The following is a 27012-nucleotide window of genomic DNA, read 5'->3' on the forward strand; positions in this document are numbered from 1 at the left end:
CAGGAAGCTCCCAACTACCCAGAGTTCATCAGTCATCTCCATTGTTTCCTCTGACTCAATAATGACTGTAATGACGAATACGGATCACCTATTCATTCTCACACACACACACAATGATCCTCTCTCTCTGTGTGTCTCTCTCGATCTTAACAGGAAGTGGTGTAAAAGGGGATTGTTGTTCTGACATGATAGACTTCCTGTATGGTCACACCTGCTGTGTGTGTGTGTGTGTGTGTGTGTGTGTGTGTGTGTGTGTGTGTGTGTGTGTGTGTGTGTGTGTGTGCTTCTGTGTGTGCTTCTGTGTGTGTGTGTGTGTGTGTGTGTGTGTGTGTGTGTGTGTGCTTCTGTGTGTGTGTGTGTGTGTGTGCTTCTGTGTGTGTGTGTGTGTGTGTGTGTGTGCTTCTGTGTGTGTGTACTTATTTCAGATACAGTGACATTGAGCTGTTAGCTGTGTGTGTGTGTGTGTGTGTGTGTGTGTGTGTGTGTGTGTGTGTGTGTGTGTGTGTGTGTGTGTGTGTGCGCGTGCGCGTGTGTGTGTGTGTGTACTAATTTCAGATACAGTGACATTGAGCTGTCAGCAGTGACGGGTTGATGATTGACAGGTAACTCTGTCCTCTGCGTACACACCGGTCGGCATGACAATGAACGAATACAGCCAGAGTCTGGGCTACAGTAAACACTGGAGGTCAGAGTTCAACTATCAGTCAAGGACCAGGTGGAGGTCAGAGTTCAACTATCATTCAAGGACAAGGTGAGGTCAGAGTTCAAAGGTAAAAGGGAATTGTCATGTTGGTCTGTTAGTTTTTATGGAGTTTGGGGTGAGTGTCTTTCTGTCCATCTGTCTGTAACTTCTCATCATCTTGTTCTGGTTTGGCCAGTCTGTTTAACTCATATAAAATCTGTTCTGGTTTAGCCAGTCTGTTTAACTCATATTAAATCTGTTCTGTTTTAGCCAGTCTGTTTTACTCATATGAAATCTGTTCTGTTCACACCTCGTTATCACGTCACTTCCTCCAAGTCTAAAAAGGGGAGAGTCTGGTTATACAATCGCTCTCTCTCCCTCTCTGTATGTGTGTGTGTGTGTTTGTGTGTGTGTTTGTGTGTGTGTGTGTGTGTGTGTGTGTAATGTGTGTATGTGTGTGTGTGTGTGTGTGTGTATGTGTGTGTGTGTGTGTGTGTGTGTGTGTGTGTGTGTGTGTGTGTGTGTGTGTGTGTGTGTGTGTGTGTGTGTGTGTGTGTGTGTGTGTGTGTGTGTGTGTGTGTGTGTGTGTGTGTGTGTGTGTGTGTGTGTGTGTGTGTGTGCATAATTCATATATTATGTACTACTTTCTAAATTAGGTTAGCGCATATTTAATCATTTATGTACTCCCTTCTTCTACAACCCATAATTAATAATTTATAGAATTTTGAAAATGCTAATTTCCTTTCTGATCCATCTGAAAGTTTGAGTGATTTGAAGCTCCGTGTTTTGAAGTTCGGACTGACTATCTAGAAAATGTTGGTTCGTTTGTTGCTGATGATGCTTTTTTTAAATGATCAGGGAGTGGGAGAGGTGGGAGAGGGTAATTGAAAAGTGTATGTGTAAGTGTGTGTGTGTGTACTAATTTCAGATACAGTGACATTGAGCTGGGTTGATGATTGACAGGTAACTCTGTCCTCTGCGTACACACCGGTCGGCATGACGATGAACGAATACAGTCAAAGACCTGGCTACAGTAAACACTGATCTGGGACCAGGATAAATGGTGATTGGAGACAAGTCAAGGACAAAGGTGGAGGTTATAATTCAACTCTATCAGTCAAGGACAAAGGTGAAGGTTATCTATCAGATGACTTGTTGTTGACACTTCTTATACTTTCAGATCTACACAGGCACATAGGGGCTAGGGTTAGGAGATAGGGGCTAGGGGATAAGGTTAGGAGATAGGGGCTAGGGGATGAGGTTAGGAGATAGGGGCTAGGGGATAAGGGTAGGAGATATGGGCTAGGGGATACGGGTAGGAGATAGGGGCTAGGGGATGAGGTTAGGAGATAGGGGCTAGGGGATAAGGTTAGGAGATAGGGACTAGGGTATGAGGTTAGGAGATAGGGGCTAGGGGATAAAGTTAGGAAATAGGGGCTAGGGGATAAAGTTAGGAGATAGGGGCTAGGGGATGAGGTTAGGAGATATGGGTTAGGGGATAAGGTTAGGAGATAGGGGCTAGGGTTAGGAGATATGGGCTAGGGGATAAGGTTAGGAGATAGGGGCTAGGGGATAAGGGTAGGAGATATGGGCTAGGGGATAAGGTTAGGAGATAGGGGCTAGGGGATAAGGGTAGGAGATATGGGCTAGGGGATAAGGGTAGGAGATAGGGACTAGGGTATGAGGTTAGGAGATAGGGGCTAGGGGATAAAGTTAGGAAATAGGGGCTAGGGGATAAAGTTAGGAGATAGGGGCTAGGGGATGAGGTTAGGAGATATGGGATAGGGGATAAGGTTAGGAGATAGGGGCTAGGGTTAGGAGATATGGGCTAGGGGATAAGGTTAGGAGATAGGAGCTAGGGGATGAGGTTAGGAGATATGGGCTAGGGGATAAGGTTAGGAGATAGAGGCTAGGGGATAAGGTTAGGAGATAGGGGCTAGGGGATGAGGTTAGGAGATAGGGGCTAGGAGATGAGGTTAGGAGATAGGGGCTAGGGGATAAAGTTAGGAGATAGGGGCTAGGGTTAGGAGATATGGGCTAGGGGATAAGGTTAGGAGAAAGGGGCTAGGGGATAAGGTTAGGAGAATGGTGGCTATGTGATAAAGTTAGGAGATAGGGGCTAGGGGATACGTTTAGGAGATATGGGCTAGGGGATAAGGTTAGGAGATAGGGGCTAGGGTTAGGAGATATGGGCTAGGGGATAAGGTTAGGAGATAGGGGCTAGGGGAGAGGTTAGGAGATATGGGCTATGGGATCAGGTTAGGAGATAGGGGCTAGGTTTGATTTAGGATTCAAATCAAATCTAAGTTAATTTGTCATGTGCACTGAATATAACAGGTAGACCTTACAGTGAAATACTTACTTACACGCTCTAACCAATAGTGCAAAAAATGTGTTAGGTGAACAATAGGTAAGTAAAGAAATAAAACAACAGTAAAAAGACAGGCTATATACAGTAGCGAGGCTATAAAAGTAGAGAGGCTACATACAGACACCGGTAAGTCAGGCTGATTGAGGTAGTATGTACATGTAGATATGGTTAAAGTGACTATGCATATATGATGAACAGAGAGTAGCAGTAGCGTGAAAAGAGGGGTTGGCGGGTGGTGGGACACAATGCAGATAGCCCGGTTAGCCAATGTGTGGGAGCACTGGTTGGTCGGGCCAATTTAGCTAGTATGTACATGAATGTATAGTTAAAGTGACTCTGCATATAAGATAAACAGAGAGTAGCATAAAAGGGAGGAAAATGAATAATACTTTAACCATTTTCTCTGACTAAAAATATTAGCTGCAGTTTTGTAAACATTCGCTAGGTGACACTAAATCCCCATTAATGTCCCCACCCCCCTCCTCATCTTGTTTGCTTTCCACGCAAGCGCACAATGACGTCGTTTATGCTGAGAAGGATTCGAAATCGATTGTCGAAAAAACTCAAGTCGATCAACAAAATGTCGGATAAACAAAATGCTCAAAAAAGGTATTACGACTCCAACTTGAATTCGTTTTTAGTTCAGTATTGTGTATCAAATAACACATTGTTACTGTTTCATAATGTTTTATGATAGTTTGAATGTGTTGAATGTTTTAGGAAACCGCTAGCTAACGTGACTAGCTAAGTTAGCTACGATTTTAGCTGTAGCAAGCAGCTAACTAACTTGTAGACATACAGATGATTCATAAATTGTACACTTTTTGTATTGCTGATTATTACCAACACTTGGTTTTCTGTTTGTAGTGCTAAAATAGCAGCTGGCGCCGTGGTGTGCGTCGAAAGCGAGATCAGAGGGGAAGTCACTATTGGTAAGAAGACGTCAAATGTAGCATTTAGCTTAGCTAGTCAGGTAACGTCCGCTAACTATTTATTTAACAATGAGCAACAACAACATTCGTTTGTCTGTAGTAGCTCTAGTCTCTATATAGCTTGACATTATTACACGGTTCAGGTTACTGAGTACATATCCACTTTGGAGCCAGCTAAAAATGGTGTGTGCGTGTGTGTGTGTGTGTGTGTGCTTCTGTGTGTGTGTACTTATTTCAGATACAGTGACATTGAGCTGTTAGCTGTGTGTGTGTGTGTGCGCGCGCGCGCGCGTGTGTGTGTACTAATTTCAGATACAGTGACATTGAGCTGTCAGCAGTGACGGGTTGATGATTGACAGGTAACTCTGTCCTCTGCGTACACACCGGTCGGCATGACAATGAACGAATACAGCCAGAGTCTGGGCTACAGTAAACACTGGAGGTCAGAGTTCAACTATCAGTCAAGGACCAGGTGGAGGTCAGAGTTCAACTATCATTCAAGGACAAGGTGAGGTCAGAGTTCAAAGGTAAAAGGGAATTGTCATGTTGGTCTGTTAGTTTTTATGGAGTTTGGGGTGAGTGTCTTTCTGTCCATCTGTCTGTAACTTCTCATCATCTTGTTCTGGTTTGGCCAGTCTGTTTAACTCATATGAAATCTGTTCTGGTTTAGCCAGTCTGTTTAACTCATATAAAATCTGTTCTGGTTTAGCCAGTCTGTTTTACTCATATGAAATCTGTTCTGTTCACACCTCGTTATCACGTCACTTCCTCCAAGTCTAAAAAGGGGAGAGTCTGGTTATACAATCGCTCTCTCTCCCTCTCTGTATGTGTGTGTGTGTGTGTGTGTGTGTGTGTGTGTGTGTTTGTGTGTGTGTTTGTGTGTGTGTGTGTGTCTGTGTGTGTGTATGTGTATGTGTGTGTGTGTGTGTGTGTGTGTGTGTGTGTGTGTGTGTTTGTGTTTGTGTTTGTGTATGTGTATGTGTATGTGTGTGTGTGTGTGTGTGTGTGTGTGTGTGTATGTGTATGTGTATGTGTGTGTGTGTGTGTGTGTGTGTGTGTGTGTGTGTGTGTGTGCATAATTCATATATTATGTACTACTTTCTAAATTAGGTTAGCGCATATTTAATCATTTATGTACTCCCTTCTTCTACAACCCATAATTAATAATTTATGGAATTTTGAAAATGCTAATTTCCTTTCTGATCCATCTGAAAGTTTGAGTGATTTGAAGCTCCGTGTTTTGAAGTTCGGACTGACTATCTAGAAAATGTTGGTTCGTTTGTTGCTGATGATGCTTTTTTTAAATGATCAGGGAGTGGGAGAGGTGGGAGAGGGTAATTGAAAAGTGTATGTGTAAGTGTGTGTGTGTGTACTAATTTCAGATACAGTGACATTGAGCTGGGTTGATGATTGACAGGTAACTCTGTCCTCTGCGTACACACCGGTCGGCATGACGATGAACGAATACAGTCAAAGACCTGGCTACAGTAAACACTGATCTGGGACCAGGATAAATGGTGATTGGAGACAAGTCAAGGAGAAAGGTGGAGGTTATAATTCAACTCTATCAGTCAAGGACAAAGGTGAAGGTTATCTATCAGATGACTTGTTGTTGACACTTCTTATACTTTCAGATCTACACAGGCACATAGGGGCTAGGGTTAGGAGATAGGGGCTAGGGGATAAGGTTAGGAGATAGGGTCTAGGGGATGAGGTTAGGAGATAGGGGCTAGGGGATAAGGGTAGGAGATATGGGCTAGGGGATACGGGTAGGAGATAGGGGCTAGGGGATGAGGTTAGGAGATAGGGGCTAGGGGATAAGGTTAGGAGATAGGGACTAGGGTATGAGGTTAGGAGATAGGGGCTAGGGGATAAAGTTAGGAAATAGGGGCTAGGGGATAAAGTTAGGAGATAGGGGCTAGGGGATGAGGTTAGGAGATATGGGCTAGGGGATAAGGTTAGGAGATAGGGGCTAGGGTTAGGAGATATGGGCTAGGGGATAAGGTTAGGAGATAGGGGCTAGGGGATAAGGGTAGGAGATAGGGGCTAGGGGATAAGGGTAGGAGATATGGGCTAGGGGATAAGGGTAGGAGATAGGGACTAGGGTATGAGGTTAGGAGATAGGGGCTAGGGGATAAAGTTAGGAAATAGGGGCTAGGGGATAAAGTTAGGAGATAGGGGCTAGGGGATGAGGTTTGGAGATATGGGATAGGGGATAAGGTTAGGAGATAGGGGCTAGGGTTAGGAGATATGGGCTAGGGGATAAGGTTAGGAGATAGGGGCTAGGGGATGAGGTTAGGAGATATGGGCTAGGGGATAAGGTTAGGAGATAGAGGCTAGGGGATAAGGTTAGGAGATAGGGGCTAGGGGATGAGGTTAGGAGATAGGGGCTAGGAGATGAGGTTAGGAGATAGGGGCTAGGGGATAAAGTTAGGAGATAGGGGCTAGGGTTAGGAGATATGGGCTAGGGGATAAGGTTAGGAGAAAGGGGCTAGGGGATAAGGTTAGGAGAATGGTGGCTATGTGATAAAGTTAGGAGATATGGGCTAGGGGATAAGGTTAGGAGATAGGGGCTAGGGTTAGGAGATATGGGCTAGGGGATAAGGTTAGGAGATAGGGGCTAGGGGAGAGGTTAGGAGATATGGGCTATGGGATCAGGTTAGGAGATAGGGGCTAGGTTTGATTTAGGATTCAAATCAAATCTAAGTTAATTTGTCATGTGCACTGAATATAACAGGTAGACCTTACAGTGAAATACTTACTTACACGCTCTAACCAATAGTGCAAAAAATGTGTTAGGTGAACAATAGGTAAGTAAAGAAATAAAACAACAGTAAAAAGACAGGCTATATACAGTAGCGAGGCTATAAAAGTAGAGAGGCTACATACAGACACCGGTTAGTCAGGCTGATTGAGGTAGTGTGTACATGTAGGTATGGTTAAAGTGACTATGCATATATGATGAACAGAGAGTAGCAGTAGCGTGAAAAGAGGGGTTGGCGGGTGGTGGGACACAATGCAGATAGCCCGGTTAGCCAATGTGTGGGAGCACTGGTTGGTCGGGCCAATTGAGGTAGTATGTACATGAATGTATAGTTAAAGTGACTCTGCATATATGATAAACAGAGAATAGCATAAAAGGGAGGAAAATGAATAATACTTTAACCATTTTCTCTGACTAAAAATATTAGCTGCAGTTTTGTAAACATTCGCTAGGTGACACTAAATCCCCATTAATGTCCCCACCCCCCTCCTCATCTTGTCTGCTTTCCACGCAAGCGCACAATGACGTCGTTTATGCTGAGAAGGATTCGAAATCGATTGTCGAAAAAACTCAAGTCGATCAACAAAATGTCGGATAAACAAAATGCTCAAAAAAGGTATTACGACTCCAACTTGAATTCGTTTTTAGTTCAGTATTGTGTATCAAATAACACATTGTTACTGTTTCATAATGTTTTATGATAGTTTGAATGTGTTGAATGTTTTAGGAAACCGCTAGCTAACGTGACTAGCTAAGTTAGCTACGATTTTAGCTGTAGCAAGCAGCTAACTAACTTGTAGACATACAGATGATTCATAAATTGTACACTTTTTGTATTGCTGATTATTACCAACACTTGGTTTTCTGTTTGTAGTGCTAAAATAGCAGCTGGCGCCGTGGTGTGCGTCGAAAGCGAGATCAGAGGGGAAGTCACTATTGGTAAGAAGACGTCAAATGTAGCATTTAGCTTAGCTAGTCAGGTAACGTCCGCTAACTATTTATTTAACAATGAGCAACAACAACATTCGTTTGTCTGTAGTAGCTCTAGTCTCTATATAGCTTGACATTATTACACGGTTCAGGTTACTGAGTACATATCCACTTTGGAGCCAGCTAAAAATGGTGTGTGCGTGTGTGTGTGTGTGTGTGTGCTTCTGTGTGTGTGTACTTATTTCAGATACAGTGACATTGAGCTGTTAGCTGTGTGTGTGTGTGTGTGCGCGCGCGCGCGCGTGTGTGTGTGTACTAATTTCAGATACAGTGACATTGAGCTGTCAGCAGTGACGGGTTGATGATTGACAGGTAACTCTGTCCTCTGCGTACACACCGGTCGGCATGACAATGAACGAATACAGCCAGAGTCTGGGCTACAGTAAACACTGGAGGTCAGAGTTCAACTATCAGTCAAGGACCAGGTGGAGGTCAGAGTTCAACTATCATTCAAGGACAAGGTGAGGTCAGAGTTCAAAGGTAAAAGGGAATTGTCATGTTGGTCTGTTAGTTTTTATGGAGTTTGGGGTGAGTGTCTTTCTGTCCATCTGTCTGTAACTTCTCATCATCTTGTTCTGGTTTGGCCAGTCTGTTTAACTCATATGAAATCTGTTCTGGTTTAGCCAGTCTGTTTAACTCATATAAAATCTGTTCTGGTTTAGCCAGTCTGTTTTACTCATATGAAATCTGTTCTGTTCACACCTCGTTATCACGTCACTTCCTCCAAGTCTAAAAAGGGGAGAGTCTGGTTATACAATCGCTCTCTCTCCCTCTCTGTATGTGTGTGTGTGTGTGTGTGTGTGTGTGTGTTTGTGTGTGTGTTTGTGTGTGTGTGTGTGTCTGTGTGTGTGTATGTGTGTGTGTGTGTGTGTGTGTGTGTGTGTGTTTGTGTTTGTGTGTATGTGTATGTGTATGTGTATGTGTATGTGTATGTGTGTGTGTGTGTGTGTGTGTGTGTGTGTGTGTGTGTATGTGTGTGTGTGTGTGTGTGTGTGTGTGCATAATTCATATATTATGTACTACTTTCTAAATTAGGTTAGCGCATATTTAATCATTTATGTACTCCCTTCTTCTACAACCCATAATTAATAATTTATGGAATTTTGAAAATGCTAATTTCCTTTCTGATCCATCTGAAAGTTTGAGTGATTTGAAGCTCCGTGTTTTGAAGTTCGGACTGACTATCTAGAAAATGTTGGTTCGTTTGTTGCTGATGATGCTTTTTTTAAATGATCAGGGAGTGGGAGAGGTGGGAGAGGGTAATTGAAAAGTGTATGTGTAAGTGTGTGTGTGTGTACTAATTTCAGATACAGTGACATTGAGCTGGGTTGATGATTGACAGGTAACTCTGTCCTCTGCGTACACACCGGTCGGCATGACGATGAACGAATACAGTCAAAGACCTGGCTACAGTAAACACTGATCTGGGACCAGGATAAATGGTGATTGGAGACAAGTCAAGGAGAAAGGTGGAGGTTATAATTCAACTCTATCAGTCAAGGACAAAGGTGAAGGTTATCTATCAGATGACTTGTTGTTGACACTTCTTATACTTTCAGATCTACACAGGCACATAGGGGCTAGGGTTAGGAGATAGGGGCTAGGGGATAAGGTTAGGAGATAGGGTCTAGGGGATGAGGTTAGGAGATAGGGGCTAGGGGATAAGGGTAGGAGATATGGGCTAGGGGATACGGGTAGGAGATAGGGGCTAGGGGATGAGGTTAGGAGATAGGGGCTAGGGGATAAGGTTAGGAGATAGGGACTAGGGTATGAGGTTAGGAGATAGGGGCTAGGGGATAAAGTTAGGAAATAGGGGCTAGGGGATAAAGTTAGGAGATAGGGGCTAGGGGATGAGGTTAGGAGATATGGGCTAGGGGATAAGGTTAGGAGATAGGGGCTAGGGTTAGGAGATATGGGCTAGGGGATAAGGTTAGGAGATAGGGGCTAGGGGATAAGGGTAGGAGATAGGGGCTAGGGGATAAGGGTAGGAGATATGGGCTAGGGGATAAGGGTAGGAGATAGGGACTAGGGTATGAGGTTAGGAGATAGGGGCTAGGGGATAAAGTTAGGAAATAGGGGCTAGGGGATAAAGTTAGGAGATAGGGGCTAGGGGATGAGGTTTGGAGATATGGGATAGGGGATAAGGTTAGGAGATAGGGGCTAGGGTTAGGAGATATGGGCTAGGGGATAAGGTTAGGAGATAGGGGCTAGGGGATGAGGTTAGGAGATATGGGCTAGGGGATAAGGTTAGGAGATAGAGGCTAGGGGATAAGGTTAGGAGATAGGGGCTAGGGGATGAGGTTAGGAGATAGGGGCTAGGAGATGAGGTTAGGAGATAGGGGCTAGGGGATAAAGTTAGGAGATAGGGGCTAGGGTTAGGAGATATGGGCTAGGGGATAAGGTTAGGAGAAAGGGGCTAGGGGATAAGGTTAGGAGAATGGTGGCTATGTGATAAAGTTAGGAGATATGGGCTAGGGGATAAGGTTAGGAGATAGGGGCTAGGGTTAGGAGATATGGGCTAGGGGATAAGGTTAGGAGATAGGGGCTAGGGGAGAGGTTAGGAGATATGGGCTATGGGATCAGGTTAGGAGATAGGGGCTAGGTTTGATTTAGGATTCAAATCAAATCTAAGTTAATTTGTCATGTGCACTGAATATAACAGGTAGACCTTACAGTGAAATACTTACTTACACGCTCTAACCAATAGTGCAAAAAATGTGTTAGGTGAACAATAGGTAAGTAAAGAAATAAAACAACAGTAAAAAGACAGGCTATATACAGTAGCGAGGCTATAAAAGTAGAGAGGCTACATACAGACACCGGTTAGTCAGGCTGATTGAGGTAGTGTGTACATGTAGGTATGGTTAAAGTGACTATGCATATATGATGAACAGAGAGTAGCACTAGCGTGAAAAGAGGGGTTGGCGGGTGGTGGGACACAATGCAGATAGCCCGGTTAGCCAATGTGTGGGAGCACTGGTTGGTCGGGCCAATTGAGGTAGTATGTACATGAATGTATAGTTAAAGTGACTCTGCATATATGATAAACAGAGAATAGCATAAAAGGGAGGAAAATGAATAATACTTTAACCATTTTCTCTGACTAAAAATATTAGCTGCAGTTTTGTAAACATTCGCTAGGTGACACTAAATCCCCATTAATGTCCCCACCCCCCTCCTCATCTTGTTTGCTTTCCACGCAAGCGCACAATGACGTCGTTTATGCTGAGAAGGATTCGAAATCGATTGTCGAAAAAACTCAAGTCGATCAACAAAATGTCGGATAAACAAAATGCTCAAAAAAGGTATTACGACTCCAACTTGAATTCGTTTTTAGCTCAGTATTGTGTATCAAATAACACATTGTTACTGTTTCATACTGTTTTATGATAGTTTGAATGTGTTAAAGTGAATATGTTTTAGGAAACCGCTAGCTAACGTGACTAGCTAAGTTAGCTGCTTGCTACAGCTAAAATCGTAGCTAACTAACTTGTAGACATACAGATGATTCATAAATTGTACACTTTTTGTATTGCTGATTATTACCAACACTTGGTTTTCTGTTTGTAGTGCTAAAATAGCAGCTGGCGCCGTGGTGTGCGTCGAAAGCGAGATCAGAGGGGAAGTCACTATTGGTAAGAAGACGTAAAATGTAGCATTTAGCTTAGCTAGTCAGGTAACGTCCGCTAACTATTTATTTAACAATGAGCAACAACAACATTCGTTTGTCTGTAGTAGCTCTAGTCTCTATATAGCTTGACATTATTACACGGTTCATGTTACTGAGTACATATCCACTTTGGAGCCAGCTAAAAATGGTTGATGTGGTAGGCTAACGTTACACATTTGACTGTTCATGTATGGTCTTTCCAGGTGCCAGAACGGTGGTCCATCCCAAAGCCCGCATCATTGCCGAGGCAGGACCCATAGTCATCGGAGAAGGCAACCTCATCGAGGAACAAGCTCTTATAATTAACAGGTGAACATAACAATAGTGAATCTTCTAGAAGCGGAAGGGTGCAGTGGTGAGGTCTCTCCCGTGTTCTATTGCCGCATTTCTTTCTCCCCCTCCCCTGTTACATCCATCCATTCATTCTGCCTACACTTTATTCCTTCCATGCTTTTATTCTGTCTTTCCCCCCACCTCTCTTTTGCACTTGTAACGGATGTGAAACGGCTAGCTTAGTTAGCGGTGCGCGCTAAATAGCGTTTCAATCAGTGACGTCACTTGCTGTGAGACCCTGAAGTAGTAGTTCCCCTTTGCTCTGCAAGGGCCGCGGCTTTTGTGGAGCGATGGGTAACGATGCTTCGTGGGTGACTGTTGTTGATGTGTGCAGAGGGTCCTTGGTTCACGCCCGGGTATGGGCGAGGGGACGTCTAAAGTTATACTGTTACACACTCGTCTACCTCTTTTTCCTCTGTCATGTTATGGTCTCCTTTTCCTCTGTCATGTTATGGTCTCTTTTTCCTCTGTCATGTTATGGTCTACATTGTAGTGATTGAAGCTGTCTGTCTGATTGAAGCTGTCTGTCTGATTGAAGCTGGCTGTCTGATTGAAGCTGGCTGTCTGATTGAAGCTGGCTGTCTGATATGAAGCTGGTTGTCTGATATGAAGCTGGCTGTCTGATTGAAGCTGGCTGTCTGTCTTTGATCAGTTATCCAGAGAACATAGCGCCTGACTCTGAGGGAGTGGAGCCAAAGACGATGACCATCGGCATCAACAACGTGTTTGAAGTTGGATGTAGTATCCTTTATATTGAAGTGGTACACTGACCTGTAGGGTACAACCACTGACCTACAGGGTACAGCCACTGACCTGTAGGGTACAGCTATTTGGACATTTGACCTCTGTCTAATATTCCATATCTGTATGTGTGTATTGTTTGACCTCTGTCTAATATTCCATATCTGTATGTGTGTATTGTTTGACCTCTGTCTGTTTGACCTCTGTCTAATATTACATATCTGTATGTGTTATTGTTTGACCTCTGTCTAAAATTACATATCTGTATGTGTGTATTGTTTGACCTCTGTCTGTTTGACCTCTTGTCTAAAATTACATATCTGTATGTGTGTATTGTTTGACCTCTGTCTGTTTGACCTCTGTCTAATATCACATATCTGTATCTTGCTGCTCTGAAAGTCATTTTGTTGGTAGAGTATGAAACTCTCCTTAACCAATGATACTTGCAGTGTCTCAAGCTTTGAAAATTGGGGACAACAATGTCATAGAATCCAAAGGTAAGAAAGATTAAACTGCCACAAATTCAGTAATGACGTTCTTCTTCCCAATGATCTGTATGACTGAGTGTGTCTGTGTTGATTGGTTATTAAATCACTATGGAGAGAACCCTTCTATCTAAACTGTTGATTGGTTATTAAATCACTATGGAGAGACCCCTTCTATCATCTAAACTGTTGATTGGTTATTAAATCACTATGGAGAGACCCCTTCTATCATCTAAACTGTTGATTGGTTATTAAATCACTATGGAGAGAACCCTTCTATTATCTAAAATGTTGATTGGTTATTAAATCACTATGGAGAGAACCCTTCCCTCATCTAAACTGTTGATTGGTTATTAAATCACTATGGAGAGACCCCTTCTATCATCTAAACTGTTGATTGGTTATTAAATCACTATGGAGAGAACCCTTCCCTCATCTAAACTGTTGATTGGTTATTAAATCACTATGGAGAGACCCCTTCTATTATCTAAAATGTTGATTGGTTATTAAATCACTATGGAGAGACCCCTTCTGTCATCTAAACTGTTGATTGGTTATTAAATCACTATGGAGAGACCCCTTCTATTATCTAAAATGTTGATTGGTTATTAAATCACTATGGAGAGACCCCTTCTGTCATCTAAACTGTTGATTGGTTATTAAATCACTATGGAGAGACCCCTTCTATCATCTAAACTGTTGATTGGTTATTAAATCACTATGGAGAGACCCCTTCTATCATCTAAACTGTTGATTGGTTATTAAATCACTATGGAGAGACCCCTTCTATCATCTAAACTGTTGATTGGTTATTAAATCACTATGGAGAGACCCCTTCTATCATCTAAACTGTTGATTGGTTATTAAATCACTATGGAGAGACCCCTTCTATCTAAACTGTTGATTGGTTATTAAATCACTATGGAGAGACCCCTTCTATCTAAACTGTTGATTGGTTATTAAATCACTATGGAGAGACCCCTTCTATCATCTAAACTGTTGATTGGTTATTAAATCACTATGGAGAGACCCCTTCTATCATCTAAACTGTTGATTGGTTATTAAATCACTATGGAGAGACCCCTTCTATCATCTAAACTGTTGATTGGTTATTAAATCACTATGGAGAGACCCCTTCTATCATCTAAACTGTTGATTGGTTATTAAATCACTATGGAGAGACCCCTTCTATCATCTAAACTGTTGATTGGTTATTAAATCACTATGGAGAGACCCCTTCTATCATCTAAACTGTTGATTGGTTATTAAATCACTATGGAGAGACCCCTTCTATCTAAACTGTTGATTGGTTATTAAATCACTATGGAGAGACCCCTTCTATCATCTAAACTGTTGATTGGTTATTAAATCACTATGGAGAGACCCCTTCTATCATCTAAACTGTTGATTGGTTATTAAATCACTATGGAGAGAACCCTTCCATCATCTAAACTGTTGATTGGTTATTAAATCACTATGGAGAGACCCCTTCTATCATCTAAACTGTGTTCTCCCCCCCCCCTCCCCCTCCAGCTGACCTGGGCAGGAACATGATTCTAACTTCTGGTTGTATCATCGGCGTCTGTTGCCAGGTCAACACCTGTGAGGTCATACCTGAAAACACTGTCATCTTCGGCTCGGGGTGTCAGAGACGTGTGCAGACAGAGCGACCACAGGTACACACACACACACACACTGAGATTAGTGATCTACGGGTCTGTGTAGCTTTGTCTTTCCGCACTTGTTTTTAACCAAAGAACCAGTCCATCCACTGTTTCCTCATTAGCAGTGAAGAACAACATGTCTTCGTGTGTTTGTGTTCTGCAGCCTCAGACTCTTCAGCTCGACTTCCTGATGAAGATCCTCCCCAACTACCACCACATGAAGAAGACTGTCAAAACCACCTCCGCTGTCACGCCGGCCAAAAACTAAACCCCACCAGCTCTCAGCCCTGGGCCCCAAAACATTTACCTCTCTGGCAGACAGCGAACGAAGGAATCTCTTACCACTCAAAATGTACTGCCACTACTTTAACAAGAATCTGAAGAATGTCACTGAAGTGTTCTCCTTGTCTCACCACACTGAGGTCCAGTTTCCCAGACCCAGGTCCAGTTTCCCAGACCCAGGTCCAGTTTCCCAGACCCAGCTGGATTTAAATAGTTTAGTCCAGGATGAGGCGTGACCTGTGTCTGGGAAACTGCCCCTTGGTAGTGGAAGTGTCTGACTGTTTACCACCAAATTCTTTGTATCCAATTGTAATTAAAAAAAATGACTTATTTAAAAGTTTAAGTTTGCTGTTTGGAGACTGTAGGACAGTGTTGCTGTACTCTGACTAGAAAAACTCACTGGGTGTATCCCAATTATCCCCCCTTTCTCCCAAAGTGTGCACTTGTTCCCTTCCCTACATGGATTTTAGGATCCCTCCCTGTTCCGACCTTCTCGTCCAATGGGTTTCGAGGAGGCGATGAGAGGACTCAAGGAAATCCAATTGAGATCCAGTCTATTTCGGTTTAGCCAGCGAAGTCCGTTTTGGTTTACTTTCTGTTTAACTACATGGAAACTTGCTCCAAGTCATGCCTACACCACTCCAATGTTTTAAAATGTGTGTAGAGTAGTGAACGAACGCAAAGCTCAGGAGGATGGAGAGATTATTGGGATTCAGACACAATACCAAGTGTGTAGATGCGGCAAACTTTGAAACAGGTTTGGATTGGATCACTTCGATCAGATCAGGAGAAACCACATGTTAATGTGAGGTGTAACCAGGGCTATAAATATAAGTTTTCTTCTAAAACAAATCATTTAAACAGCATCCGCAAGATCTGAACCTGTGACCTTAATATTTGGGTCATTCAGCAGACGCTCTTAACCAGAGAGACTGACAGTCAGTGCATTCATCTTAAGATATCCAGGTGGGACGACCACATATCTCTGGCATAGAAAATAAAAAAAATGTGTACCCTCAACGTAGTCAGTATGTGACATGAGGTTGAAAAACCAGGCGGGCTGCTGTGTTCTGGATCAGTTCCAGGGGTTTGATGACACAAGCAGGGAGCCCAGCCAACAGAGAGTTGCAGTGGTCCAGACGGGAGATGACAACTGCCTGGATTGGGACCTGCGCCGCTTCCTGTGTGAGGTAGAGTCGTACTCTACAGATGTTGTAGAGAGCAAGAACCTGCAGGAGCCAGTCACAGCTTTGATGTTTACAGAGAAGGACAGGATGTTGCACAGTGTCACGCCGATATAGTGGAGTTGTCAACCGTGATGGAGAGGTCTTGGAGCGGGCAGGTCTTCCCCGGGAGGAAGAACAGCTCTGTCTTGTCTAGGTTGAGCTTGAGGTGGTGAACTGACATCAAAGCTGAGATGTCTGCCAGGCACACACAGATGTGTCACCACCTGGGTGTCAGAAGGCGGGAGGAGAAAAGCAGTTGAGTGTCATTTATCTCAGTGCTTAGTCCCCTCCGCTAGCAGGGGCTGGGCCACCATCCACCGTATTTAAAGCTGTTCTGAGTTTGTAGATTAGAAATGTAATTAGTTATGTTGGGTAGAGTTGGGAAACTAGTCTCACCTGGGATTAGAACTGGCGACCTCGGCAGGTTGCAACCCGCGTTTAACCCCCCCCCATCCACCTCCAACCTGACACCCTAAAAACTACATTTTATTTGTCTCTCAGATGTAAATTCCACTCACTGATCTGTCATTAAGCCATCATCCAACCTGTCTATTCGCCCAGTGAGCCATCATCCAACCAGTCTATTTGCCCACTGAGCCATCACCCAACCAGTCTATTCGTCCACTGAGCCATCATCCAATCCGACAATTCGCCCACTGAGCCATCATCCAATCCGACAATTCGCCCACTGAGCCATCACCCAACCAGTCTATTCGCCCAACCAATATTCATTTGTCTTTCCCGCGGTTCCTCCCATCCTCTCTCTTTCTCCGAATCAGATATGCCCTTTTAAATGTCAGCGAGCAGCAACCATCAGGTTGAATCCAGGCCTCTGTGTCATCAAGAAGACACAGTACAGCGTGTTTTCCATGACTTTATTGTGCGTCAGAGGAAAGGCCTCAGGAGAAAGGTACTGTGGGTAACGTGCTCAGTAATGAAGAAAGCTCAAGAGACCAGCGATCACCAACCAACCAGGAAGTGGAGAGATACAGGGTGTCTCGGGCTTTTGTTCTAGCCTTGCACTATAACACAACCGATTTACCCAATCAATTAAAGTCTTGATGAACAGTGTTGAGTATATACTGAAGGGACAGTTTATTAGCTGAAGGGCTTCTATGGGAGTGGGGTGTTTGTCTAGCCTGATTTCAGCTCTGCTATGACTCGTTGTCATGCCGTTTGGAATGACCAGGCTAGTGTTTGTCTGAGTAAACCTGGTAGATTCTACGAGTCGTTTAGCTAAATCAGGAGTGTTTGTGCAGGTCTGGAGCAAAACCCTGCACAACCTGTATTTCTCCAGGTTGCCATTGGTGACGACTGTTGTAAATGAATATAAGGAACAACTACAGCAGACAATACGACTGGTATTATTTAAAAAAAAAACACTTTCACACACATCCTCTCTCCACTATCACACACACACAGTGTCCATCGTGTGCCAGACATTTACACATACAGCCCCTTCTAAGGTTGCACATATCCAGTAACTTTCCCAGAATCCCCTATGTTTCCCAGACATCCCCATTGAAGTCTTACCAGATTCCAGGGAATTTGTCATTACAGGAATATTCCAACTGGGATTTCTGGAAAACCTGGGATTTTTTTGGGGGGGGAAATTTAACAGGACATTTTTGCTACCCTAAAAGCCGTCCACCATTTTGTATTACTGCTTAGAACCAAAACTGGTACAGTTTTAACAAAAAGGACAGCGAGAGTCTCTTTAGGTTGGTGTGTTTGGCAAGGACTTCACTTCAGTCAACCAGTCAGCCATCTTGTGTCTCAACGCTCCAAAATGGCTTCCTGTCCTCATCTCCTTCTCCTTTATCGTCGGGGGAGGAAAGGACACAAGAAAAGGAAGCAAGTTCACACGTTTGAGACAGGGCCATTGTCTCCTCTCATCTTCATTGTAGTTTTGGTGAGACAAATAAAAAAAGTTTATTTCCGGCAAAAACAAACTACAAAAACAACAACTCCCAGGTCTCACTGGGCCAGGGAAGAGGAAGTGGGAGGGGTATAACCAGGAAGTGACATCACTTCTTAGCGGGTACGCCCTCTGAGTAGTCCTCCAGTACTCCGGCCAGATGGTCGTTGTGAGTCTTGAAGCGTCTCTTCTTCTGTCCACCTGGCTTCTTCCTCTTGATTGGTAACTGTAGCAACACAACCAAAACAGCCAATCACAGACCGGGTTATTGTAGAAACAACCAATCACAGATAAGTCATGAGAAACATGGAGAGAAAGATAAAGAGAGTGATAAGAGCTAGGAGATGTGGATGTAAATCCGTACCACCATAAATTCACTAAATGATCACAATGTGGATAAGTAGAACACGTTTATAACATGAATGTGCCCCAGAGTTACTCTTTTAAATGACCCTTCAACCTACTACTTCTAGTTTGAATGTTGAGGCGATCAACTGTCTTGTTAACAAATAGCCCATATCAGTATATCAGACAACACATTCCTCTAGTAAAGGATCCTTATCATTATTATCCAAGTGTCAAACGTCCTCTCTCTGTTCTGTTTGGGTGTCAAGATCATTTTCGGTTTACTGTCCCAGCTATGTGACAGAACCGGCAGGCCGGGGGGGGGCTTGATTGGTGTGTGTGTGTGTGTGTCCCCAGTCCCTAGCAGAACTGATTGGTGTGTGTGTGTGTGTGTGTGTGTGTGTGTGTGTGTGTGTGTGTGTGTGTGTGTGTGTGTGTCTCCAGTCCCTAGCAGAGCTGATTTAGACTAACTGCATTCTAAACTGAAGATCACGATTAGTTGATTACTGGAGTCAGGTGTGTTAGCTGGAGTCAGGTGTGTTAGCTGGAGTCAGGTGTGTTAGCTGGAGTCAGGTGTGGTAGCTGGAGTCAGGTGTGTTAGCTGGAGTCAGGTGTGTTAGCTGGAGTCAGGTGTGTTAGCTGGAGTCAGGTGTGTTAGCTGGAGTCAGGTGTGTTAGCTGGAGTCAGGTGTGGTAGCTGGAGTCAGGTGTGTTAGCTGGAGTCAGGTGTGGTAGCTGGAGTCAGGTGTGGTAGCTGGAGTCAGGTGTGTTAGCTGGAGTCAGGTGTGTTAGCTGGAGTCAGGTGTGTTAGCTGGAGTCAGGTGTGTTAGCTGGAGTCAGGTGTGTTAGCTGGAGTCAGGTGTGTTAGCTGGAGTCAGGTGTGTTAGCTGGAGTCAGGTGTGTTAGCTGGAGTCAGGTGTGTTAGCTGGAGTCAGGTGTGTTAGCTGGAGTCAGGTGTGTTAGCTGGGACAAAAGTGTAACACCAATCAGGCCCCCCGAGGACTGGAATTACCCAGGCCTGTGAGACAGAAATACAGACAGAAAGAGAAAGTGAGAGAGATAGAGAGGTAGAGAGATCCGGAGAGGTAGAGAGAGGTGGAGAGGTAGAGAGAGGTGGAGAGGTAGAGAGAGGTGGAGAGGTAGAGAGAGGTGGAGAGGTAGAGAGGTGGAGAGATAGAGAGAGGTGGAGAGGTGGAGAGGTAGAGAGAGGTGGAGAGGTAGAGAGAGGTGGAGAGGTAGAGAGAGGTGGAGAGGTAGAGAGAGGTGGAGAGGTAGAGAGAGGTGGAGAGGTAGAGAGAGGTGGAGAGGTAGAGAGAGGTGGAGAGAGGTGGAGAGGTAGAGAGAGGTGGAGAGGTAGAGAGATCCGGAGAGATAGAGAAAGAGGTGGGGACAGAGAGAGAAACTCACAACTTTCTTGGGTCCAGTCTCCTGCATGGAGGAGATGCCCTGTCTCTTGAGGTAGTCCTCTATCTTCTCTTCGTCCATAGAGTCCACTGGGATACTCCTCCACAGCTTGGTGAACTCTGGGACGATAGACCAGGAAACACAGACAGGATACCATTAGCTCAGGTAGGACAATAGCTGTAGTAGTTTATTACATTTTTTACAAGTAGGTCGTACTTGGCAGATAAAAGCTGACTTACGGTACACAATACATACAAGTAAACAAATCGATACATACAAGTAAACAAATCGATACATACAAGTAAACAAATCAATACATACAAGTAAACAAATCAATACATACAAGTAAACAAATCAATACATACAAGTAAACATACAAGTAAACAAATCAATACATACAAGTAAACAAATCAATACATACAAGTAAACAAATCAATACATACAAGTAAACAAATCAAAACATTCAAGTAAACAAATCAATGCATACAAGTAAACAAATCAATACATACAAGTAAACAAATCAATACATACAAGTAAACAAATCAATACATACAAGTAAACAAATCAAAACATACAAGTAAACAAATCGATACATACAAGTAAACAAACAAATTAAACTCAGTTAATATCCTGTATCGACTGAATGGATCCTGGTATGAACGAACTGAAAGTTCTACACTTCTAAATGACGTCACAGTAAAAAAATAATTTAAAAATCTGACCACTGGGTGGAGCCATTGAGGTCATTACGTGAAAGAGAAACCAGACCAGTGCAAAGGGAGAGAAACCAGACCAGTGCTCACACCTTCTACAGATAACTAAGTGGCTTTATGCAGTTGTACTTTAGACATTACTTCTTTAGACTTATAAAACTTTATATATATATATATATATATATTTTTTTTTTTAACCTTTGGCAATATTTACAGAATGTATTTAATGTCAACAAAGCTCCCTTAACTGAAATAAGAAAGAGAGACCTTATCAACGCTCTTATCGGAATCTACTGCAAACTGATAATTAAGGGAGAAATTGTACCAACACTTTCACATTCTGCATTGGACAACATGGGAGAAACCCTACCAATGCTCAGCTTTTCAACAGATATTTAATGGGGAGAAACTATACACATGCTCTCATCTTCAACCACTGCAAACTAAATTAAGGGAGAGAACATAGTTCTAATTAACATTATATTCTCACCTTCTACAGAGAACTAAGCAAAAAGACACCATACCAATGCTCCCACTCAACTACCATGAGGGCCCTCAAAAAGTAATTAAGGTAGAGAAACTACACCAACGCTCTCACCTTCGTCAACTGTAAACTGGCAGTGTTTATCATTATAGAACAGAATCTTCTTCTTGTCTGGTCTTGTCACAAAGATGATCTGGTCTCCCAAAACCTGGGGAGGAACAGAGGCCGTTAATATGTCTGACTCATTAATACTCACACACACACACACACACACACACACACCTTCAGTGCTTTGGCAGAGTTGGGTAGCCCCTCCTCCACATCATCTAGCAGTAATCCTCCCAGTCCCAGCTGGTCATGTTTATCCAACAGTCTGAGCAGGGCTTTCTTGTCCTTCAGGTGATATTTGGGCTTGAAGGCATATTTCCCATCCCTCACCTCTATCTTAGGGTTACTGGCCAGCGCCTGGGGGACGGGACAGAGACTGAGTCAAACATTTATTTCAACTTTATTTACATGGGTCTCAAAACACTAGTCTGTTTGGCCCGAGGAAGAGGAGGGTGAGACGAAGGTAAATAAAAGAGAGGTGGAGGAGTTTCTGATCTCTCTCTCTCTCTCTCTCTCATTGATAAGTTTGCAATGGTCAAAAAACAGATTTGGCGTCATCTATTGAAAAGGTGAAAGGTCAAGCAACAAAACACTCTGTTTCCCACTCGCACCTCCCGATAACTCTGATAACATGTGAACGCCCCAACACACACCTCAGTCATCAGCCATTGTTTCTACTTCATGATAACATGTGAACGCCCCAACACACACCATCTTATTGAAAAGGTGAAAGGTCAAGTCCCAACACACACCTCAGTCATCAGCCATTGTTTCTGTTTCATGCCGATGTCCAGTAGTTTGGTCTCATCTAGAATCTCCTCCACAGTCAAGTGGTGAGTATCACCACGCTGGTGTCTGGTCTGGAGGACAGGAAGGAACATAGAGGAACAGGAAGGAACACAGAGGAACAGGAAGGATGACATGATCAATTGTAACTCAATTGTAAGAAATTAAGCTAACCTGCTAGCCAAGGCTTTCAGTTTGGGCTTGAAAATATGACAAACTAGACCGCCAGTAAAATGTTGAATTTTTCAAGTATGGCATTTAGGACCTGAATGCCACCCGGGCTAGTGTGGTCTAATAGCCAGATGGACAGTTTCTAAAAATCCTTTAATTCAGTGTAGTAGGCTGAGTACCAGACAGAGAAGAACAGAACTCAGAATCTAGGACGTTATTGGTTGGTCACGTGATACATTGTTTAAAAGAAGTCATCTGTTTAATGGCAGCTTGTCTGCATCGACTGTGTCAAGACGAGGTAGCTTCAGTACTGGGAAAAAGACAGAGCACCCACACACACACACACACACACACACACACACACACACAGGAGCACACACAGGCACACACACACACAGGCACGCACAGGCACACACACACACTGGCACACACACACACACTGGCACACACACACACTGGCACACACACACACTGGCACACACACACACTGGCACACACACACACTGGCACACACACACACTGGCACACACACACACTGGCACACACACACACTGGCACACACACACACTGGCACACACACACACACTGGCACACACACACACACTGGCACACACAATCTGTGAACGTTATGCAGATTGTTATGAGTCAAAGTCTGGTGTGAAAAACCACCCAGGCTGTCAGAGTTACTGCACCAGGGCTGAACCATAAACATGTTGACTAACAAAAGTCTGTGTTGTTGTTGTTTACTTCCAAAATAAAGAGTGGAGAACCAAACAATAGAGGGAGGAACTAACATCACAATAAACCCAATAAGAGACAGACAGAGTAGAGGGAGGAACTAACATCACAATAAACCCAATAAGAGACAGACAGAGTAGAGGGAGGAACTAACATCACAATAAACCCAATAAGAGACAGACAGAGTAGAGGGAGGAACTAACATCACAATAAACCCAATAAGAGACAGACAGAGTAGAGGGAGGAACTAACATAACAATAAACCCAATGAGAGACAGACAGACAGAGTAGAGGGAGGAACTAACATCACAATACACCCAATAAGAGACAGACAGACAGAGTAGAGGGAGGAACTAACATCACAATAAACCCAATAAGAGACAGACAGAGTAGAGGGAGGAACTAACATCACAATAAACCCAATAAGAGACAGACAGAGTAGAGGGAGGAACTAACATCACAATAAACCCAATAAGAGACAGAGTAGAGGGAGGAACTAACATCACAATAAACCCAATAAGAGACAGAGTAGAGGGAGGAACTAACATCACAATACACCCAATAAGAGACAGACAGAGTAGAGGGAGGAACTAACATCACAATACACCCAATAAGAGACAGAGTAGAGGGAGGAACTAACATCACAATAAACCCAATAAGAGACAGACAGAGTAGAGGGAGGAACTAACATCACAATAAACCCAATAAGAGACAGACAGAGTAGAGGGAGGAACTAACATCACAATAAACCCAATAAGAGACAGAGTAGAGGGAGGAACTAAAATCACAATACACCCAATAAGAGACAGACAGAGTAGAGGGAGGAACTAACATCACAATAAACCCAATGAGAGACAGACAGACAGAGTAGAGGGAGGAACTAACATCACAATAAACCCAATAAGAGACAGACAGAGTAGAGGGAGGAACTAACATCACAATAAACCCAATGAGAGACAGACAGACAGAGTAGAGGGAGGAACTAACATCACAATAAACCCAATGAGAGACAGACAGAGTAGAGGGAGGAACTAACATCACAATACACCCAATAAGAGACAGACAGAGTAGAGGGAGGAACTAACATCACAATAAACCCAATAAGAGACAGACAGAGTAGAGGGAGGAACTAACATCACAATAAACCCAATAAGAGACAGACAGAGTAGAGGGAGGAACTAACATCACAATAAACCCAATAAGAGACAGACAGAGTAGAGGGAGGAACTAACATCACAATAAACCCAATGAGAGACAGACAGACAGAGTAGAGGGAGGAACTAACATCACAATAAACCCAATGAGAGACAGACAGACAGAGTAGAGGGAGGAACTAACATCACAATAAACCCAATGAGAGACAGACAGACAGAGTAGAGGGAGGAACTAACATCACAATAAACCCAATGAGAGACAGACAGACAGAGTAGAGGGAGGAACTAACATCACAATAAACCCAATGAGAGACAGACAGACAGAGTAGAGGGAGGAACTAACATCACAATACACCCAATAAGAGACAGACAGAGTAGAGGGAGGAACTAACATCACAATAAACCCAATAAGAGACAGACAGAGTAGAGGGAGGAACTAACATCACAATAAACCCAATAAGAGACAGACAGAGTAGAGGGAGGAACTAACATCACAATAAACCCAATAAGAGACAGACAGAGTAGAGGGAGGAACTAACATCACAATAAACCCAATAAGAGACAGACAGAGTAGAGGGAGGAACTAACATCACAATAAACCCAATAAGAGACAGACAGAGTAGAGGGAGGAACTAACATCACAATAAACCCAATAAGAGACAGACAGAGTAGAGGGAGGAACTAACATCACAATAAACCCAATAAGAGACAGACAGAGTAGAGGGAGGAACTAACATCACAATAAACCCAATAAGAGACAGAGTAGAGGGAGGAACTAACATCACAATAAACCCAATAAGAGACAGACAGAGTAGAGGGAGGAACTAACATCACAATAAACCCAATAAGAGACAGACAGACAGAGTAGAGGGAGGAACTAACATCACAATAAACCCAATAAGAGACAGAGTAGAGGGAGGAACTAACATCACAATAAACCCAATAAGAGACAGACAGAGTAGAGGGAGGAACTAACATCACAATAAACCCAATAAGAGACAGACAGACAGAGTAGAGGGAGGAACTAACATCACAATAAACCCAATAAGAGACAGACAGACAGAGTAGAGGGAGGAACTAACATCACAATAAACCCAATAAGAGACAGACAGACAGAGTAGAGGGAGGAACTAACATCACAATAAACCCAATAAGAGACAGACAGAGTAGAGGGAGGAACTAACATCACAATAAACCCAATAAGAGACAGACAGAGTAGAGGGAGGAACTAACATCACAATAAACCCAATAAGAGACAGACAGAGTAGAGGGAGGAACTAACATCACAATACACCCAATAAGAGACAGACAGACAGAGTAGAGGGAGGAACTAACATCACAATAAACCCAATAAGAGACAGACAGACAGAGTAGAGGGAGGAACTAACATCACAATACACCCAATAAGAGACAGACAGAGTAGAGGGAGGAACTAACATCACAATACACCCAATAAGAGACGGACAGACAGAGTAGAGGGAGGAACTAACATCACAATAAACCCAATAAGAGATAGACAGACAGAGTAGAGGGAGGAACTAACATCAGAATAAACCCAATGAGAGACATACGGAGGGTTCATAGGTTAAAAGGGGAGTGGTTTAATTGAGACGAAAGCTCAGACTGTTGGAAGGAGGAAGCTCACCAATCAGGACACCAGTGAACCACCTCTCTGACAACATGTCATTACTACAGTGAACCACCTCTCTGACAACATGTCACTACTACAGCGAACCACCTCTCTGACAACATGTCATTACTACAGTGAACCAACTCTCTGACAACATGTCACTACTACAGTGAACCACCTCTCTGACAACATGTCACTAATACAGTGAACCACCTCTCTGACAACATGTCATTACTACAGTGAACCACCTCTCTGACAACATGTCACTACTACAGTGAACCACCTCTCTGACAACATGTCATTACTACAGTGAACCACCTCTCTGACAACATGTCATTACTACAGTGAACCACCTCTCTGACAACATGTCATTACTACAGTGAACCACCTCTCTGACAACATGTCACTACTACAGTGAACCACCTCTCTGACAACATGTCATTACTACAGTGAACCACCTCTCTGACAACATGTCACTACTACAGTGAACCACCTCTCTGACAACATGTCATTACTACAGTGAACCACCTCTCTGACAACATGTCACTACTACAGTGAACCACCTCTCTGACAACATGTCACTACTACAGTGAACCACCTCTCTGACAACATGTCATTACTACAGTGAACCACCTCTCTGACAACATGTCACTACTACAGTGAACCACCTCTCTGACAACATGTCATTACTACAGTGAACCACCTCTCTGACAACATGTCATTACTACAGTGAACCACCTCTCTGACAACATGTCATTACTACAGTGAACCACCTCTCTGACAACATGTCACTACTACAGTGAACCACCTCTCTGACAACATGTCACTACTACAGTGAACCACCTCTCTGACAACATGTCATTACTACAGTGAACCACCTCTGACAACATGTCACTACTACAGTGAACCACCTCTCTGACAACATGTCACTACTACAGTGAACCACCTCTCTGACAACATGTCATTACTACAGTGAACCACCTCTCTGACAACATGTCACTACTACAGTGAACCACCTCTCTGACAACATGTCACTACTACAGTGAACCACCTCTCTGACAACATGTCACTACTACAGTGAACCACCTCTCTGACTACATGTCACTACTACAGTGAACCACCTCTCTGACAACATGTCACTACTACAGTGAACCACCTCTCTGACAACATGTCACTAATACAGTGAACCACCTCTCTGACAACATGTCATTACTACAGTGAACCACCTCTCTGACAACATGTCACTACTACAGTGAACCACCTCTCTGACAACATGTCACTACTACAGTGAACCACCTCTCTGACAACATGTCATTACTACAGTGAACCACCTCTCTGACAACATGTCATTACTACAGTGAACCACCTCTCTGACAACATGTCACTACTACAGTGAACCACCTCTCTGACAACATGTCACTA

The 27012-nt window shown here is 43.5% G+C and overlaps 2 protein-coding genes and 2 long non-coding RNA genes across 7 annotated transcripts in view; 3 read left to right on the forward strand and 1 right to left on the reverse strand.

The window, feature by feature from the left end:
* The first annotated feature begins 407 nt into the window (after positions 1-407).
* On the forward strand, positions 408-2091 carry LOC149974774 (uncharacterized). The gene is made up of 3 exons (XR_016489119.1): positions 408-751; positions 1611-1772; positions 1812-2091. It is a non-coding gene; the product is annotated as an uncharacterized LOC149974774 (long non-coding RNA).
* A 1470-nt stretch (positions 2092-3561) lies between these two features.
* LOC149974775 (uncharacterized) lies at positions 3562-4310 on the forward strand. Its single transcript, XR_016488747.1, has 3 exons — positions 3562-3662; positions 3921-3985; positions 4224-4310. It is a non-coding gene; the product is annotated as an uncharacterized LOC149974775 (long non-coding RNA).
* A 6651-nt stretch (positions 4311-10961) lies between these two features.
* Positions 10962-15247, forward strand: LOC100305300 (Dynactin subunit 6). The gene is given in 7 exon segments (NM_001165205.1): positions 10962-11044; positions 11310-11374; positions 11613-11718; positions 12395-12483; positions 12933-12980; positions 14502-14644; positions 14796-15247. Coding segments are annotated over 7 exon segments (639 nt in total). The 3' UTR covers positions 14901-15247.
* A 1753-nt stretch (positions 15248-17000) lies between these two features.
* Positions 17001-27012, reverse strand: part of gtf2e2 (general transcription factor IIE, polypeptide 2, beta) — a 46824-nt gene continuing 36812 nt past the window's right edge. For 3 of the 4 annotated variants that reach the window (XM_090209974.1, XM_090209973.1, XM_090209975.1), the window contains exons 4-8: positions 21864-21971; positions 21286-21468; positions 21118-21211; positions 19810-19925; positions 17001-18284 (exon numbers count right to left, since the gene is read on the reverse strand). In XM_090209974.1, the coding sequence (XP_090066100.1) occupies positions 18168-18284; positions 19810-19925; positions 21118-21211; positions 21286-21468; positions 21864-21971 (618 nt within the window). In that variant the 3' untranslated portion in view covers positions 17001-18167. Of the gene's footprint in view, positions 18285-19809; positions 19926-21117; positions 21212-21285; positions 21469-21764; positions 21972-27012 lie in introns of all 4 variants that reach the window. The other variant, XM_090209976.1, reaches the window with a different exon arrangement.

This window comes from Oncorhynchus mykiss, chromosome 19 (genome assembly GCF_057628025.1).
Source record: "Oncorhynchus mykiss isolate SJ-2025 chromosome 19, ASM5762802v1, whole genome shotgun sequence".
NCBI classification, from domain to species: domain Eukaryota; kingdom Metazoa; phylum Chordata; class Actinopteri; order Salmoniformes; family Salmonidae; genus Oncorhynchus; species Oncorhynchus mykiss.